At 45.6% G+C, this 18611-nt stretch overlaps 3 protein-coding genes across 4 annotated transcripts in view; 2 read left to right on the forward strand and 1 right to left on the reverse strand.

Moving 5' to 3' along the window:
• SEC24C (SEC24 homolog C, COPII coat complex component) overlaps positions 1-14175 on the reverse strand; it is a 54245-nt gene extending 40070 nt beyond the window's left edge. Inside the window, exon 1 of the mRNA XM_060112029.1 lies at positions 14157-14175. The gene's annotated coding sequence lies outside the window, so the exon portion shown is untranslated. The remainder of the gene's footprint in view (positions 1-14156) is intronic.
• MYOZ1 (myozenin 1) lies at positions 2143-9050 on the forward strand. Its single transcript, XM_060091896.1, has 6 exons — positions 2143-2212; positions 3384-3474; positions 4397-4575; positions 6774-7020; positions 7400-7565; positions 8613-9050. Exons 2-6 carry the CDS (start codon positions 3402-3404, stop codon positions 8842-8844), a joined length of 897 nt encoding a protein of 298 aa, XP_059947879.1. The 5' UTR covers positions 2143-2212; positions 3384-3401; the 3' UTR covers positions 8845-9050.
• Positions 14176-14233: 58 nt separating the features above from the next.
• The window catches only part of USP54 (ubiquitin specific peptidase 54), a 151961-nt gene continuing 147583 nt past the window's right edge, over positions 14234-18611 (forward strand). Inside the window, exon 1 of one of the 2 annotated variants that reach the window (XM_060111873.1) lies at positions 14234-14280. The gene's annotated coding sequence lies outside the window, so the exon portion shown is untranslated. Of the gene's footprint in view, positions 14281-14581; positions 14602-18611 lie in introns of those variants that run through there. The other variant, XM_060111883.1, reaches the window with a different exon arrangement.

The following is an 18611-nucleotide window of genomic DNA, read 5'->3' on the forward strand; positions in this document are numbered from 1 at the left end:
CACCCCCTGGCCTTTTGCTCTTCTCTACCAATTCTGTCCTGCTCCAGTGTAGCCACCTCCATCACTCCCCCAGTTCTCTCTCTCCAGATTCTCCCCTTCTCCATCCCCTGCTCCATACTTCTCACATGAGGCCTCAGCTTACAGAACCTAGACAATTTGGAAAGGCCCTCTAAGCCTTTCGCCATCAACATTTCCCAACACCCTGGAGGAAATGAAAGGAAAGCAATGGCTGAAGTTGAAGGTGGGGTGAGAGAGGGAAGAAGGAGAGAGAGGGTGGATCAGCGTGGATTGAGACTAATAAAAAAGAGAAGGCACTGAAAGGCGGCTAGAATTAGACTTCTGAGAAGGGGAATGCCCCAGTTCTACCAGCAGGGGGCAGATTTGTGCCAATAACCAGTCCCATGACCCTGATTCTCCCAAATATGCAGCCTCTCAGAATTTCAAAGGAAGGGCTCAGAGAGCCTAGGCTAAATATTCTGTCTTCATTCACTAGGTAGTTTTAGGTACTCAATCATAAGAGACCAAAATTTTGGTTGGTTTTTGAGGGGAGGATGGTAATGATGACGAAATCACCTTTTGCTATTTATGTTTTTTCATCTAATTGCTTCTTTGGGTTAAGAGAGAATGGAGAAAAAGGACAAAAGATGAGGAATCTGGAGGCTAAACTGGTCTGGGCAGAGGCCAAGTAGAGGGGAGCAGGGCGACCTTTCAGCCCCTAACCTGAACCTATAAAGTTCAGGATGGGAAAAGGACATGGTCAGGAAGAGTGGGTAGCTCACAGAGGGACAGAAAGGTATTCTGGGGACTACAAAAGCCACTTCCTAAAGCAGCCACAACAGGGTGGTGGATACAGCAGAGGTGCAGCAGCTGGTTACAAAACCTGAGCAGAAGATGGAGGAGGATCCAGGATGTTCACGTAGCTACTGAGGAAGGTGCCGGGCAAATGACAGGTTTCCCTGGAGGGGGCTCTCAAGCTTGTGCCCTTTCCCAGAGGCTTCTCTAGACCAGTGTGAATGGGACAGTCCAGATCCTATGGGGTGTGTGCTCCCTTTGAAGAAAATCCCAAGTAGGAGCCTCAGAGAGTAAAGCCCTGGCAGGTCAGAAGCCTACGTGTACCCCTTCAGGGAGAAGTGACATCTGGGACTTCCCTGGTGGTGGCCTCAGTGGTTAAGAATCTGCCTGTCAGTGCAGGGGACACGGGTTTGATCCCTGGTCTGGGAAGATCCCACACACCACGGAGCAGCTAAGCCTGTGCACCACAACTACTGAGCCTGTGCTCTAGAGCCCGCGAGCCATAACCACTGAAGCCTGCGCACCTAGAGCCCTTGCTCCGCAGCAAGAGAAGCCACCGCAATGAGAAGCCTGCGCACCACAATAAAAAGTAGCCCCCGCTCGCCACAACTAAAGCCCACATGCAGCAATGAAGACCCAACGCAGCCAAAAATAAATTAAAAAAAAAAAAAAAGTGACATCTATCTAGCAGAGCAGGCTAAACTGAGCACCCGAACAGCAAATGGGGATGAAAAGGCAGAAACTGGTCTAGTCTTCCCCCACATCATCCCTGATCGCCTAACTACTGGATTTGGTTAATTTGGTCCCTTATCCTGCCAAAATCTGGCCCTCCCAAAGGAAAGACCAGCCTATCCAGGAACTTTCAAAGGGCAGTTCCATTGTGAACAGAAATTCCCTTCCCAAAACATAGCATCTTAAACCCTCCCACCCCCAAAATGCACCCACATGTCCCTCCAGCTCCAGTCTGGATTGTCTCTGAATGGCTCTCCAGACACATTCTCCTGGTTCTCACTTTCCCACTCGGAATTCTTATTTACCACTTGCTGCCTGCTTCCTCTCTCCCTCTCAGTTTTCAGTTTCTCCCTGAGTGCTTCTTTGGATCTCAGCCTCGAGGTGCCAAAGAAGAGGAGTCCCTGGGCAGACTGATCCGTGGCTCAGACAGCTTAATGAGAGAATTCCAAAGGCCTTTCCTCCCCTTCCTGAGCCTCTGGGCAAGGAGGATGGGATCTTGGTTCCAGGGTCTCAGTACCCCTGTGCCATTTGAGCTGCTTGCGTTCATCGTCTCTATTAATAACCACCCTCCCTCCCCCACTGCCAGTGCTGCCCCCACGCCTGCCCAGCTCGGGTTCTCTAGTCACAGCAGCTCAGTCCTCCAAAGCTGCTGGACCCCAGGGAGAGCTGACCACCGCTTGAGCAGCCGGTAAGTCTCCCGCTTAAGAGTCAGAGGGGCTGGAGCCCACTCTGCTGACTGCTGTGTCTGTGTCTGTAATAGTGACCCTTGATCCTGGAGGGAGCTCCCCACCTCCTCCATCTGTACTCAGTTCCCAGTTGTCCAGTTCAGGGGAGCCACAGAGAGTTGGAAGGAGAAGGGCCCAAGAGGGTGGGGGGATTGGAGATGTTGGGGGAGGCACTGGAGGAATGAGAAGGGGGTCTGAGAGGCTGGATGGAAAACAAGAACCTAGTTGGGGCTGAGAGAGGTATGGGGAGAATCTGTTGAGCAGTTCCTGGACTCTGGCCTCAGCAGACCCCACTAAGCTAGTAGAATCGCAGATGTGTTGTGAGACAGGACTCAGCAGAAGACATTTCGCTGAGTGCCAACTTCTGTTAGGGAGGGGCTGGAATCTGTATCTTTTCCCAGCTTGTCCCCCTCCACTGCCAGATCCTATGACTATGTTCCTGTCCTCCCTGAATTCCCCACTGCTATGATATTGCTGAATTGACATGCATCAAGATTGACCTCCCTCTCCACTCCAGGTCTGGGGGGTGGGGAGTGACTGAAACGGAGTGGGAGCACTGCTGTCACCTCCCAGGCCATGATCCAGCTGGCCCGGTGGAGGGGCAATAACCTCTCCATCCTATGGAGAATGTTTCTGGCTGGATCTCCTCAACCCTGGCAGAACATTTTTTTCTGCTCCACCCCCCCCACACCCCACTCTGGGGCTTGGGGAAGACTGAGAGGCCAGAGTTTGCAATGATAATCCCAGTCTGGGAGCCCCGTACAAATAAAAACTTCAAGTCATGCCAAACCAATGAAACCTGGGTGCATTACCTGACCTGTAAGTAATGTGTTTGTTTTACCCCCAGGCCCCCCTAACACATATTGTGTTCCTAAGCCCTGCACCAGCTCTATGTAAAACAGCTGAAAAGAGGTTGGTAGAAGGTAGGGGCAAGGGGTGCACCTATACTTTCTGCCCTGCTTCCCCAAGAAGAGAAGCCCTAAAGCAATGGTTTTTCACCTTTTAGAGAAATGTGTACTTCTTTAAAAAAATCTAATGAAATTTTGCTCCCTGAAGTCCTTAAGCAGTGCCTTACTGTAGACATTCACCCCAGTCCCTGTCCATCCTTCACCTCCTCCTTCCCACCCTATCCAGGCTCCATCCACCTCCACAATGCCACTCTCAGGGACCCCCGCCCCCAACAAGAAGCGGAAATCTAGCAAGCTGATCATGGAACTCACTGGAGGTATGACATGTTTGCACCTACCTAGTGTGGGACTTCTTATTGAGAGTATCTCTGGCCCATGAGCCCCAGAAGTATCATAAGGTTATATGTGTCTTAAGGCGAAGAGATAAGGAGAGACAAGAGGAATTTGGGGTGGGGGTGAGGTTTACAGGGGTGGGGGGAAGGGGGGAAAGGAAGAAAGAATTCAACACTGACTACTCACCCTTCCACCTTTTTCACCTTGTAATCTGAGAGAATAATACCCATGCCATGTTACCCAGCACAGGTCCAAGACAACAGGACCCACAGGTCAGTGAGGTATGTTTGAGAAGAAAATATGTATGATGGAGACTGGCACAGAGTAAGGTCTCAATAAATGCTTAGTTTCCTTACTTCTTTCCCCAGAGCTAAGGAGCCTTGCATAGGCACTTAAAATGGAAAATTGCTCAGGCATTTTACTGGGGGTGGTAGGAGTACAGCATGTGAAGAGCTCTCCCAATACCTAGAAGCCGTTTGCAGCCAGTTTACTGAGGGGAAGAGAAGGCAAAGGAGTTAAGATAGGAGTATATATTTAGAGGTGGCCTTTGGGCTTTCCCCCGTGCTATAGTTTCCCCAATGACCTCCATCTATGATGTTTCTTTACTCTTTTGCCCTGTACCCCATACCTTTTACCCCATTCACCGTCTTCACCCCATTCTAGTATCCCCACTGTCTCAGTCTGCACCCCATTTCCCATTCATTCTCTCCAACTCCAAACCCAGGAAATCAAAATCCCTCATAAACTAGACAGAATTTGATCAGACATCACAGACAGCATCTGCTTCCCTCAGTGATCTCTGCTGGGACACACGCACTTAATTAGTTGTGGATGGCGGCTTCATCTGGAGCTAGAAAACCCTATTTTCGTCTTTCCCTTGCCTCTGCCTCCCCACCTCCCTGAAAGGTGGACAGGAGAGCTCGGGCCTGAACCTGGGCAAGAAGATCAGCGTCCCAAGGGATGTGATGTTGGAAGAGCTGTCGCTACTCACTAACCGGGGCTCCAAGATGTTCAAACTGCGGCAGATGCGGGTGGAGAAATTTATCTATGAAAACCACCCTGATGTCTTCTCTGACAGCTCAATGGTGAGTTCGGAACTTTACTACTCTCAAAGCCTCGTGCCTCTTTTGACAGCTTCTTGGTAGGCCCGGCCCGAGTCTCTAAAATTAGACCAACCTCCCCTCCCAGCTAATTTATAAGCTCATTAACCCCCCAGATACAGCGAGCCCCCAATAGCTCCAGGGTGAATTACAGCCCACCTCTGAAACTAAATCTGTATCTTAGAGCTGGTGAGGCAGGGTGGGGAGTCCTTCAAGGAGAAAACTCCTTCCCAGTATGGTTAAGTATTAAAGATAGGATTACCAGATAAAACACAGGATGCCCAGTCCTATATTTTAAAGTTGAGATACACACTAAATAAGCTACGAGGATATATTGTACGGCACAGTAAATAAAGCCCATATTTTATAATACCTTTAAATGGAGTATAGTCTATCAGAATACTGCATCACTATGTTGTATACCTGAAACTAATATAATATTGTAAATCAACGCTACTGCAATTAAAAAAAATAAAGTTGAGATATATACACAGATAATTTTTTAGTAAAGTATGTCCCATGCAATATTTGGGACATAAGTTTTTTGTGTTTCTTTTTGTGGTACGCAGGCCTCTCACTGTTGTGGCCTCTCCCGTTGCGGAGCACAGGCTCCAGACGCGCAGGCTCAGCGGCCATGGCTCACAGGCCTAGCCGCTCCGCGGCACGTGGGATCTTCCCAGACCGGGGCACAAACCCGTGTCCCCTGCATCGGCAGGCGGACTCTCAACCACTGCGCCACCAGGGAAGCCCCAGGACATAAGTTTTTTTTTTTAATTGAAGACACTTAGGGAATTCCCTGGTGGTCCAGTGGTCCAGTGCTCTCACTGCCAGGGGCCTGGGTTCGATCGCTGGTTGGGGAACTAAGATCCTGCAAGCCACGCAGCATGGCAAAAAAAAAAAAAAAAAAAAAAAAAAATTGAAGACACTTAGTTAAATTTGAATTTCAGATACACAATAATTTTTTAATATAAGTGTGTCCCATGAAATATTTGGGACATGAAAATTAAATTAAAAAAATATAGGACACCGAGTTAAATTTGAGTTTCAGGTACATGATGAATACTATCTTATATCTAAATATGTCCCATGCAATACTTAGGCATATTTATACTAAAAAAGTATTATTGTGTATCTGAAATTAAAATTTAACTGGTGTCCTGTGATTTTTTCTTTTTGAAAAATCTGGCAACCCTAGAAAGAGGTAAGTGAATTTTTATAACCATCTCTTCTTGAGCCATTCTTTTATCTAAAGGGTCAGTATAAGGACCACAGATGTGGGGGCCAAAACCATGCTTTAAGGTCCTACGTCTCCTAGTCAGGATCATTCTCCGAAGAGAAGTAGAGATTGGAGAGGGACCAGGCACAAGATATTTCAGCTGAGAAGGAGGGGATCGTTTCCATTTCCTTTCTTCCCCCTCCACCTTTCCTGGGCAGCCAGGGGAGAGTGAAAATAGATGCCTACATGGGGCCAGGGGCAGGAGTGTCTGCCATTTGCCCGTATGTAGGAGCAGAATAAAAATGCTGAGCCGGTCATATCTAACTTTAGGAGGCCAAAAGCCCTCCCCCCTGCCTGTGTCTGGTTACACTGGGTGGAGCATGGGGGTGTGTTCGGTGGGTGGCCAGGAGAGCCTCCTGAAGGAGTTGGCAGGGTTATTTTTAGGCTTTGGGGATGGATCCAGTGTTGCCCTTTGGGCTTCCCTTCCCCCTACCCACTACAGTTTCACTGTCAGGAAGTCCTGGTCCAACAGGCACCAAGAGGAGAAAGGGAGAGGAAGAGGAAGAGACAGAAGAGACTTTTATCTGTTAGACAAGATGCAGGGGAGGAACAGAGATCTCTCTAGTTCTTTAACTTAAGGCTGGGTTCTCCATGCCAGCCCCAATCTCTCAAATCTAAGTTGAGCAGAACTCTTGGTCCCCTTTGCCTTGGTAAGGAGGGAAAGGGGATTTCAGAGAATGAGTTGCCCCCATCCTAGATGTAATTCGAACTGAGCCATAGGGGTTGTATCCCTTAAGGAGAGTTTAATTTCTTTCAGTCAGGCTATCTGCTAACCATCTATTGGAGGGGGGAGTCTCAGACGATTCAGTGTCTTCTGGTTGTCCATTGTCTCTGATCACCTCCTACTTGCTATGGTATTCCCCGTACCCATTGCTAACCTTCCCCTTACTTTGTCCTTTCTTTTCAGGATCACTTCCAGAAGTTCCTTCCCACAGTTGGGGGACAGCTGGGTACAGCTGGCCAGGGATTCTCCTACAGCAAGGGCAGCAGTGGAGGCCAGGCAGGGGGAAGTGACTCTGCCGGACAGTATGGCTCTGACGAGCATCACCATCATCAGGGCCCTGGGTCTGGATATGGGGGTACAGGTGGTCCTGGGGGCCAGACTGGCCGAGGAGGAGCTGCTGGCACTGCAGGGGTTGGCGAAACAGGACTAGGCAAGTATCCTCACCCAAGAATAATGTGTCTGGTCTCTAAAGCAGAGAAATACCCAGGAATGAGGCCTAGACTGGGTGTAGGAAGCAGGAGAGGCCTGTTGAGATAGCCTGATGGACTTTCTGGGTCCATAAGGATACAGAGATGTGTCTCTTCCACCCAGAAGCCTTGTCTCTCAGTCACCTTTCTAGCCTTTCAGTTTGTATCACAAATCCAACTCCAGGCTGTCATTATTTCACAAACCTTATACGATTACCAAGATGTTTTACCTTTGGTCCCTGGCCCCAGCAACTTCTCTAGTGCAGGGCTCTGAGACTAACTTCCATTGGCTACTAACTGCTGTTATTTGACTTCTTATTATTTCTCTCCCATGGCTGCCAGACGACCAGGCAGGTGGAGAAGGAAAACATATCACTGTGTTCAAGACCTATATTTCTCCATGGGAGAGAGCCATGGGGGTTGACTCCCAGCAAAAAGTGGAACTTGGCATCAACCTGCTGGCCCACGGGGCCAAAGCTGATCTCCCTCAGTATAAGTCTTTCAACAGGTAAGGAGGATGGGGAAGGAATCTGATGCATTCCAGTGTATGGCAACATGCCCTTAGTTGGAATAGAGACTGGTTCAAATGTTGCAGGAGAATGAGGAGGCATAGGAGGAATTTGGGGGCCGCAATTGAAGGCTTTTGGTCTTTTCACTCTAGCTCAGAGAAACAGCATGGTATGATGAAGGAAAAATTTGCTAGGAGGCAGGACCTGAATTTTAGTTCATAGTTATTAGCTGTGCGGGAAAGTCACCCTACTTCTGAGCCTTGGTTGCCTTGACTGTGAAATGGGAATACTATATTACACGTTTAAAGGCTTCTTGAGGCTCCCTTCTTTCAAGGTTACAATTCCATTACTGTCCTTATAGTATAATTCTATTTTTCTTTTCTTTTCTTTTTTTAATTGAAGTATAGTTGACTTACAACATTATATTAGTTTCAGGTATACAACATAGTGATTCAGAATTTTTATAGATTACGCACCACAGCAAGTTATTATACTATTGAAGATTCTATTTCTTTATACCCTACTTTAGTAAGGTTCAAGTATCTATCCTTTTGGAACTGGGCTTCTCTAGACTGTGTGAAAACAGGACAGGGAAGCCCTAGAGAAGTGCTTTTGCATTTGGTCCTAAGGTGCCTGGATTTTCCAGGAAATGTTAATTCCTCTCATCCAGGGCACACACTATCCACTGAAGGTGGGGTAGGGGTTTTGAGGGGTGTCTCTACATTATAATTTAAGGTGACCTCAGACCCTTGAGTCTATAGTGTTTGGAGTAAATTTCTCTGAAAATGTGACTGGTTTGGGTCACAGCTATCCATGAGACTCTCTATCTAGTACACACTAGACTACTTTTCTCATTTTTAGCTTTGGGGAAACAAGCAAACCAGAAGGGGGAATGGAGTGCTAAGGGAGAAGAAGAATAAGGAGTGCAGAAGCAACCTGCAACTAGAATTCACAGACTTCCCCATCCTCAAAACAGTGTAACATCTCACTGACAAAACCCTTTCTTTTGTTCTGGTTTTTAATTAAATAATGTGTCCCCTTTTCAGAACAGCAATGCCTTATGGTGGATATGAGAAGGCCTCCAAACGCATGACCTTCCAGATGCCCAAGTTGGAGCTGGGGCCCTTGCTGAGTGAACCCCTAGTCCTCTACAACCAGAGCCTCTCCAACAGGCCTTCTTTCAATCGAACCCCTATTCCCTGGCTGAGCTCCGGGGAGCCTGTAGACTACAACGTGGATATTGGCATCCCCTTGGATGGAGAAACAGAGGAGCTGTGAGGTGTTTCTACCTCTACTTTGTATCAAGTTTCCCCTCTCTGGTTCCATTTTGGAGAGGGAATGCTGAGCAGGATACCCCCACTGAAAATCCAGTATCCTTGTGGGAATGGAGGGAAAGAGAAAGGAGAGATCTGCCCTTCCATCCTTCACTCCAAGTCCCCACTCCAAGCATCTTTTCTTACCAACTCAGAGCTCCCCTTCCACTTGCTCTGTAGGGAACCTTCTCTTATGGAATTTCCTCTGCCTTCGGTAACAGTTAATAAACTTCAAGGAAATGAACTCATTCTTCCTCTGATATTTGAGGGCAGATGAAAACTGAGGCTAACAATGCACAGAGACTAATTAAAGTAAAATACCATACATCCATTATTCAGACTTCCAGACAGACCTGATTACTTACACACCCACACCCACATCCGCACCTGCCAAAGCACATTCATAGGTGTATACAAAGACATACTTATTGAATAGTACATAAAACAAATAATCATGCACAAACACACGTGCCGGCCCATATGTGGGCAAAGCTAAGCAGCAATTGTGTGCTGTGTTTAGGAAATAGGCGTTAGTGACCCTGGCGTTAGCTCTGTTTAAGAAGCTGATTAGAAACTGGGATAATCAGGATTACCCAATTATTACAGAATGAGAGCATGCCATAAAGTTTCCAGATGACGCGAGAGTGAGTTTAGGAATATATGTCAAAGGTTACAGGTTCCCAAAAGGATGACATAGAATAGGGAGCCATGTTGGAATCCAGAAGGAAGTGGGAGAAACCATCTGCAGTTATAGTATGCCTGGCTCATCTGTGAACACATCAAGAAAAGATCTAAGGGTCATAGGGGCACTGCAGTTGTGTCCAGAAAGCACTATGATTGGGAAGAAACCATGAGAATCCAATAGGAATGAGTAGCGATACTCTTTATTGACTTCAAGCATGGGGTTTCTTTAGAGTCCCAGACTTACTCTTATGTCCCACAAAGTCAGAGTTTGATGCAGATCTGGAAAAATAACTTCTGAGGAGAGCTGGCTGAATTCAGCTAACTCCATGAGCCACTGATGATTATCTTAGGTTCCTAGACTGCCTGGACTGATTAAATTTTCATGGAACTTGGGTCATATGACATTTACTCTGGTCACCTTCCTTTATGACATAAATAAATTTCAGGGAATTCATACTTCCTCTAAACTAGTAAACAAAACTCTATTTCTATGTGCATTTTTCTAAGAAGAGTTGTCATAGTTTGGCTTTCCCCCCAAACAGACCCTGAAACAAAGGTTTGGATGCAAGTAGTAAATTTGGGAGGTGGTCCCAGAATCCAAGCAGTGTAAGGGAATGAGAAGAAGGCCAAAAAGGTGCTTCCAGCAATTGGGGCTGAATCTCACTAGAGACTCTCTGAGAAAAATGTTATTCAAAGTGTGGCCCATGGACTGGCAGCAACATTTTCTCCTGGGAGCTTGGATAAAAGTGCAAATTCAAGGGAATTCCCTGGTGGTTCAGTGGTTAGGACTTGGCGCCCTCACTGTCAGGGACCTGGTTCGATCCCTGGTTGGGGGAACTAAGATCCTGCAAACAGCGCAGCAAGGCCAAAAAAAAAAAATTGCAAATTCAAGAATTTGTGTCTTATTAATCTCTCCAGGTGATTCTTATGTGTTAGTAAAGTTTGAGAAACACTAGAGTAAAACATACTTCAGAATTGCCTCACTGAGGCAGGGTAGAAACTGGAATATTTAGCTACCAAATCCCATCTCTCATTGGTTACGGATTGCCAAGGAGAATGTTAACTCTGCTGGCACTTCCAGGCAAGGAGATAACTCAGGTGTTTAAGGTAGGAAGCTATGGCTTGTACAGGATTTGTCTACCAAAGCTGTAGTGAACTCTAGGATAGGCTGAGGGAATATGGGCAGGGCAGAGACAGGATGTGGATAAGAGTTCATAGCTTTTATGAGATTCTCATGTTTAAGAGTCTGTGAGCCCGGGCTTCCCTGGTGGCGCGGTGGTTAAGACTCCACCTGCCATTGCAGGGGACACGGGTTCGAGCCCTGGTCCAGGAAGGTCCCACATGCAGCAGAGCAACTAAGCCTGTGCACTACAACTACTGAGCCCACGTGCCACAACCACTGAAGCCCAAGCACCTAGAGCCCGTGCTGCACAACAAGAGAAACCATCATAATGAGAAGCCGACCCACCACAACGGAGCGTAGACCCCGCTCTCTGCAACTAGAGAAAGCCCACGTGCAGCAACGAAAACCCAAGACAACCAAAAAAAAAAAAAAAAAAAAGTCTGTGAGCCCTCCCCAAAAGTTAAGGATTATATTCCTTCAACAAATGTTTATTGAGTGCCTACGATATACTATATATCAGGCATCAGATGTACAAAAGCAAATAACAACATTTATGTGACAAAGAGATTTCCCAACTATAAAATAATTATTAAGTGCCTACCCTTAAAGTTGGGGTAAAAAAAAGTTCAGGGTCTAATAGTCAACAGCTCTGAAAACCTAGAAACTTAATTTTTCCAACCTCAGAATATCTGAAATCTTGTAAATATATACCGCATTCTTTAGCCGCTTATCTACTGATGGGCACTTTGGTTGCTTCTACATCTTGGCTACTGTAAATAATGCTGTAAGGAACATAGTGGTGCATATCATATATCTTTCCTAGTTAACATTTTTGTTTTCTTCAGATAAATACTCAGGATGGGAATTGCTGGATCATATGGAAATTCTATTTTTAATTTTTTGAGGAATCTCCATACTGTTTTCCATAATGGCTGCAGGAAAGCTCCCTCTTAGATAGAAGCTTGTGAAACCATGCACTTCAGATTGGGACTACTTGAACACCCGTACCAGAACCCCACCAAAGCCCACAGTCTTCCAAATGAGATCACACACCTGGTTTCAGGACTTAATGAAGCTCAGGTTCTTGATGTCTCATCGCAGAAAGAATTCAGTGAGAGACAAAGTGATAGGTAAGAAGTGGATTTATTTAGAGAGAAACACACTCCACAGACAGAGTGTAGGCCATCTCAGAAGGTGAGAAAGGCTGCCAGGGTGTGGTGGTGTCAGTTTTTATAGGGGTGGGTAATTTCATAGGCTAATGAGTGGGAGGAGTATTCCAGCTATTTTGGGAAGGGGTGGGGATTTCCAGGAATTGGGCCACCACCCGCTTTTTGACAGTGGGCACCGCCACTGTCATGGTGCCTTTGAGTGTGTCATTTAGCTTGCTGATGTGTTACAGTGAGCATATACTGAGCCTCAAGGTCTAGTGGAAGTTGACTTCTCCGCCATCTTGGACCCATTTGGTTCTAATCAGTTTATGTCCCGTCCTTAGGCTGTGTCATTCTTTCAAAGGTTGTGCCCTGCCCCCTTTCCTCCTGTTTCACTTGCAGTCTTCAGTGGGCACAGGTCCCCACTACCACCTATTGTTTTACATCAGGTCTCTTTTATTGTTACCCACCTAGACTCTGCAGCCGTTTGAGTTAGCAACTTCAAGGGTTTCTTTTACATAAACCACCTGCCCATAATACTATGCCCCTGAAGTCACCCAGATAATGCATTCCCTGGTATAGGGTCTAGAGCTTTGCTGTCTAATGCTGCAGTCACTAGCCACATGTGGCTATTAAGCTCTTAAAATTTGCCTAGGCTAAATTAAGATGCTCTGTAAATATAAACAATGGATTTTGAAGACCCAGTATGAAAAAAAGAATGTAAAATATCTCATTAATCATTTCAAAATATTAAAAAAAAATTGCTGTACACCAGAAACGAACACATTGTAAATCAACTATACCTCCAATAAAAATTTTTAAAAATTTCAAAATATTGATTACATGTTGAAATATTTTGAATACACTGGGTTAAGTGAATAACTAAATTTCATTTTTCTTACTTTTTAAAAAAATGTGGCTCCTACAAATTTTAAATTGCATGATGTGGCTCACAGTATGTTTCTACCGGACAGCACTGGTCTAGACTATGAGAGGTATTCAGGGGATTGGAGAGAAGAAACTGAATTCTCCATTTATTATTTTTATTCCCTTATTTGTTCCCCTCTGTTTTACTCTCACTGAACAACGTTCTTTATATAAGCTGTTGCAGAAAGGGGGACTCCTTACAGGGCCTGAGGGTGGGCTGCTGTCTAACACTCAGAAATGAATTGTCCGAGGAGACACACGTGCTGACAAAGCAAGAGACTATTGGGAAGAGGTGCCCGGGCAGATAGCAGCAGGGTAAGGGAACCCAGGAGAACTGCTCTACCACGTGGCTTGCAGTCTTGGGTTTTATGGGAATGGGGTTACTTTCCGGGTTGTCTCTGGCCAATCATTCTGACTCAGGGTCCTTCCTGGTGGTGCACGCACCGCTCAGACAAAATAGTTTCCAGTGAGGATTCTGGAATGTTGGTAGGACATATGGACTGGTGTCTCCTCTCTCCTTTTGACCTTTCCCGAATTCTACCGGTTGGTGGTAGCTTGTTAGTTCCTCGTTCCTTACCAGGACCTCCTGTTTTAAGATGACTCATGCAAGTGGCTACTATCTTGCCTGGCCAGGGTGGGCAGCTTCAGTCAGTGTTTCCCCTAACATGTCCGTCGTCTGTTCCAGATCCTACTCAGTCTGCATTTACAGCTTTCTGAGAGCAGAGAGAAAGCCCTTACAACTAAGTGTTGAGAGAGTCACCAAGTAAGGATGTGCCCACAGGGTGGCAAGCAACAACTGCAAAGTTCAAATCACAAACCAGTGCGGCCCCCTTCCACATTCAAGGCCAAACATCTGTGATAATGTTCGACTAAAAACAACAGCAACAAAACACTTTGATTTCCTAGTTTCGTTGAGCAAATTGATGGGGGTGGGGCACCAGTGTATAAACGTAAATATTTCTGTTAAGTCAAATACACAACCAAAGTAGGGGAAGAACGAATCAAAGTTTCCAGAAGGAAGGTTAAGGAGGAGATGGAAAGGTCAATTTCTGGCTTGCTCCCTCCATCTCTACTCTGCATGCATAAGGAAAATGCCAGGAAGACTGAACTTCAGCCAAGGCGACACTGCTTTAAGTTTGAGGCACTGGGAAAAGACAGCCCCATACCTCAAGTTATTCCAGTGTAGGGCTCGTCATGCTAACTTCCCCCATCCCAGACCGTCCTGCGTCCTGCCTACAATAGTTTTCCGACTCTCCTGCCAGTTCAATATCCTTCTCCGCCCTCGCCCACCTCCAGACCTTCCCAGGCCACCCCTTAAGCGCCTTGCGGCCGCCATTTTACACAATACTATCGCGAGATATACTTAGCCGTCTCGACCCTGACTCATTCATTTACTTTCTTGCGAGAGACTCTTCCCGGCCGTTCTCGCCGTAGCTGAGGAAAGTGTCGCGAGAGCTGGTTGCCTTGGCTCCCTGTAGCTATAGCAGCCGCGGCGGTTAATGATGCGGCGGCAGAAGCGGTGAGTGCGACACTCAGGGGGGCGGGGCCGGAGGTAACAGGGTGCTGGGGGGTGTGTGTGGTAGCGCTTGGGGAGGGGGGTGGGGAAGGTCGGGTCGCGGGAGAAATGGGCCCGAGTGTGACGTGTGGGGTAGGACCCGGGTCCAGTAGCTATAAGGACAGGGCGCGTGTCTGCACTAGGGCACGCTGTGAGGGTTGAAGCTGGTGGGAGGTCCAGGGGGAGGGACCGGGGTGTAGAAGGGTTCAAGGGGCAGGGCCCGGAGTGTAAAAAGGGTGTTCGTGTTGGGAGCAAGATGGTTATGGGGACTCAGAATTGGGTAAAGTAAGTGGGAAGAAATGGGGTACAGCGAGGAGGAGGGTACGTTGAATGGGAGCCTAGAGGTTGGGCCCGGTTTGCTTTGCCCTGGCGGAGATGGGGGGTGCGATGTCAGACCTTCGCAGTTTCCTGGGGTCCGCCTGAGGCTGGTCGGGGACTGCGCGCTAGGACCTGGGTCCTATAGGACATGGCGGGAATGGTGGCGTCCCGGAACTTCACCGCCCACCCCCCCTTCCAAAGAAATCCCCCACGGACTCTGAGATGTGAAAGGAAGGTCCTGGTGAAATAGTATTAGTGGGAAAGGATCTTTCGGTAGTGGTGAGTGGGATAATGAATGTTGCTGCTCTGAAATAAAGTGTGGGGTGGGGGCGGGACAGAGAAATTCCTGAGGAAAAAAAACTAAGATGTGCGTATCGAGTTGGAAGAAGGGGGTGTGTGCTAAGTTCACGTTTCTTTCCAGTTTCATTCAAGTGTAGAATTCCTTTACGGTGTACTTATGAAATTATATATGCGGTGTAAAATCAGTTTAGATCATACAGTGAAAGAATGTACAGTACGACATTTAAACCTTCCACGAATGTAATTTAAAAACTAAGAAAAATGTTTCTACTGCAGCAGCACAAGGCTGAACACTAGGGATAGTTTTAGATACTTGCATATAAAACCTAGTGTTCCGAAAGTGTGTCTATTCAGGTTGTTTGCCTTTTAAGAAATGGATGAAGTTTTATTTTTAGGAGACAGAGTTTTGAATATCCGTCAATCTGGAAATAAAAGGAGTCTTCTGGGAGTTAAAAATCACTAAGAGGCAAAACATTTACTCTCTGAGTCTCAAGGACTGTTTTCTTTTCTTTTTTTTTTTTTTTGCGGTACGCGGGCCTCTCACTATTGTGGCCTCTCCCGTTGCGGAGCACAGGCTCCGGATGCGCAGGCTCAGCGGCCATGGCTCACGGGCCCAGCCGCTCCGCGGCATGCGGGATCTTCCCGGACCGGGGCATGAACCCGTGTCCCCTGCATCGGCAGACGGACTTTCAGCCACTGCGCCACCAGGGAAGCCCAAGGACTGTTTTCTAGAGACAGGTTTGGATCACTTCGCTGTTAACTCTTATTTCTAGTGAAAACAGTGGCATCAATTCAGGCATAAAAAATAATTTGTTCATTTCAATATACAGATACAAGCTTTCTGATAATTATTTCTCAGAAATAATTATTTCTGATAATTATTTCTCACTATCTTTTGTAGGTATAAATTTGCAAAGGCATAACCTCTCTTTATTTATTTATTTATTTTTTGAGAATTAACGTTTTATTTGATGGACTTGCTGAGGACTTAAGCCTGGAAGACAGCCTCTCAGATGACTCTGAGGGACTGCTCTGAAGATGTAAGGGAGGAGCCAGGATATATAGGAGTTTTTGCAAGAAACCAGGAAGTAGGAACATCAAAAGATCATTGTTAATTAAAGAAAAACAGGGACTTCCCTGGTGGTCCAGTGGTTAAGACTCCAGGCTTCCATTGCAGGGGGTGTGGGTTCGATCCTTGATAACCTCTCTTTTGATTATGTAACTGGCATTCTCCTTGTTGAGGTTTACAAATTCATTAATTAGAATAGTGGATTTTAATCCTTGTAGAGCTAGCCTTGGTGTGGTTAGTCATTGAACCTATTTATTTGATATATGTTAGACTAAAACTTTTAATTTGTAATGTTAGTAGCTAACCTTTAAAGTCGAAATGCTTTTCTGAGGCAAGATAAAGCTTTATGTGGTTGAGTCCAAAAGATTTCTCCATGAATCCATTAAGGAGCTTTACTGAGTTCCTATTATGTGTAGAGTACTGTGTAAGACATTGCAGGGGGGAAAAAGATTAATTCATTCATTTATCCCTTCAACAAACGTTTATTGAGACCTATTTTGTGTCTGATTACTAAGTCTCCAGGATACAAATATAAGTAAGCCTTGCTCTTTGCCTTGGAATTGCTCAGAGCCTAGGAAGGGAGAGAAATAGAGTAAACAAATCATTACATTGTAGTAACCACAATATATATGTGAACACAGGCTTATGAAACAAGGTTCTGGCCCTGAGGAGTTTACATAGGTTGATAAGACTAAAATGGAAGAAATTATTTAAAAAATTACAAAATATTAAGCAAATTCTAAACTATGCTGCATCAATAAAACACATTACGTTTCTCAGAAGAGATAAAATTAGAATGGAAGCTTGAGGAGAAAATTCACAGAGCAGTTCATAATTTAATAGTGTTTTTTTTTTTTTTTGCGGTACGCGGGCCTCCCACTATTGTGGCCTCTCCCGCTGCGGAGCACAGGCTCCGGATGCGCAGGCTCAGCGGTCATGGTTCACGGGCGTAGCTGCTCCGCGGCATGTGGGATCTTCCTGGACTGGGGCACGAACCGGTGTCCCTTGCATGGGCAGGCGGACTCTTAACCACTGCGCCACGAGGGAAGCCCTAACAGTGTTTTTAAAGTACTCTTAAGTATCACTGAACATTTTTTTTAAATTTATTTAATTTATTTATTTATTTTTGGCTGCGTTGGGTTTTCGTTGCTGCGTGTGGGCTTTCTCTAGTTGCAGTGAGCGGGGGCTACTCTTGGTTGCGGTGCACGGGCTTCTCATTGCGGTGGCTTCTCTTGTTGCGGAGCACGGGCTCTAGGCGCATGGGCTTCAGTAGTTGTGGCTAGCGGGCTCTAGAGCGCAGGCTCAGTAGTTTTGGCGCATAGGATTAGTTGCTCCGCGGCATGTGGGACTTTCCCGGACCAGGGCTCGAACCCGTGTCCCCTGCATTGGCAGGCGGATTCTTAACCATTGCACCACCAGGGAAGCCCCTGAACATTCTTAAGTCAATAATAATAATAATAATAATAATAAGCATAAATGCTAACATTCATTGATTGATTATTAATGTCCTAGGCACACTATTTCATTTTATTTATTTATCCCCCCACACCCCCAATTATCTCATTTTATCTTCACAACACTCTGCTAGTCAGCTGGTACTAATACTTCAATTTTAAACATAAGAAAACTGAAGCTTAAAAAATTAAGGGAGTTGCAGAAGATCATAGAGCTAGTAAATGGCAGATTAGGGATTGGAGTTGGAAATATATGTGACTGGTAATCTAAGCAAGATTCCTTTCTTTTGCAGTAAGGGGGCCTTGGAATGGGGGTAGGGGGCCAGTCATTGAACGTGGAATTGGTCAGAAGATCAGAATTCAATCTCTGTGTCTCTTTATTCATAGAGTTTTCTCCCTCAAATATTGACACTGCATATGAGGAACTAATTTGAATATTAGCATGATGCTGAATATGAGGTTTGTATTGTACAGAGAATTGAGTACATTACCATATTCATGTTGTATATGATTGTATTGGGAGCTATGCTTGGGAAAATAGTTAATAAGCAATTGTTAACATCTGTAAGCTTCCAGAAAGTGATCATTTTAACAGTGGAAATGGTTATCTATATTCATATACAGGGCAAATGTTATTACAGCAGACTAAGGGATTTAGGTAAAAATTTTTGTATACTGCATTTAAAAAATATTTTATTTTATTTTTTTGTATATTTACTTCCAGGTTCTTAAAACTATATTCCGAAGTCCAAAATCTGATTTTCTGGTTGAAATTCAAATTTTATATCTTCCTTTTATATTGAGGAAACTGAGAACTTTTAAATGACTTGCCCAAAGTCATTTAATGCAATGTCCCAGGTATTCTTAAGGATTACATGCAGATTTGATGGTGAGTCAGTGATTTTTTTTCATTGAGTTGACTTTCTGCATCAGTCCCTCATCAGTACAGATTTTAGCTGGAATAGCACGGGGGTGTGAATGAGATTCCAATGTTTTCTAACACCTTTTAACTAAGTGGGCTGTGTGCCCATGTTTTAATGTGAGTTATTTTTGAGGCATTGAAACATTTTTCCAAGAAAGGTTTAGAGCAAGAGAGTGAGATGATAGGAAGAGCCTTCAGTGGTGAGAACGGGAACTTCTCCAGAAGGGTTGAA

Source organism: Mesoplodon densirostris, chromosome 1, assembly GCF_025265405.1.
Source record: "Mesoplodon densirostris isolate mMesDen1 chromosome 1, mMesDen1 primary haplotype, whole genome shotgun sequence".
In the NCBI taxonomy this organism is placed as follows: Eukaryota; Metazoa; Chordata; class Mammalia; order Artiodactyla; family Ziphiidae; genus Mesoplodon; species Mesoplodon densirostris.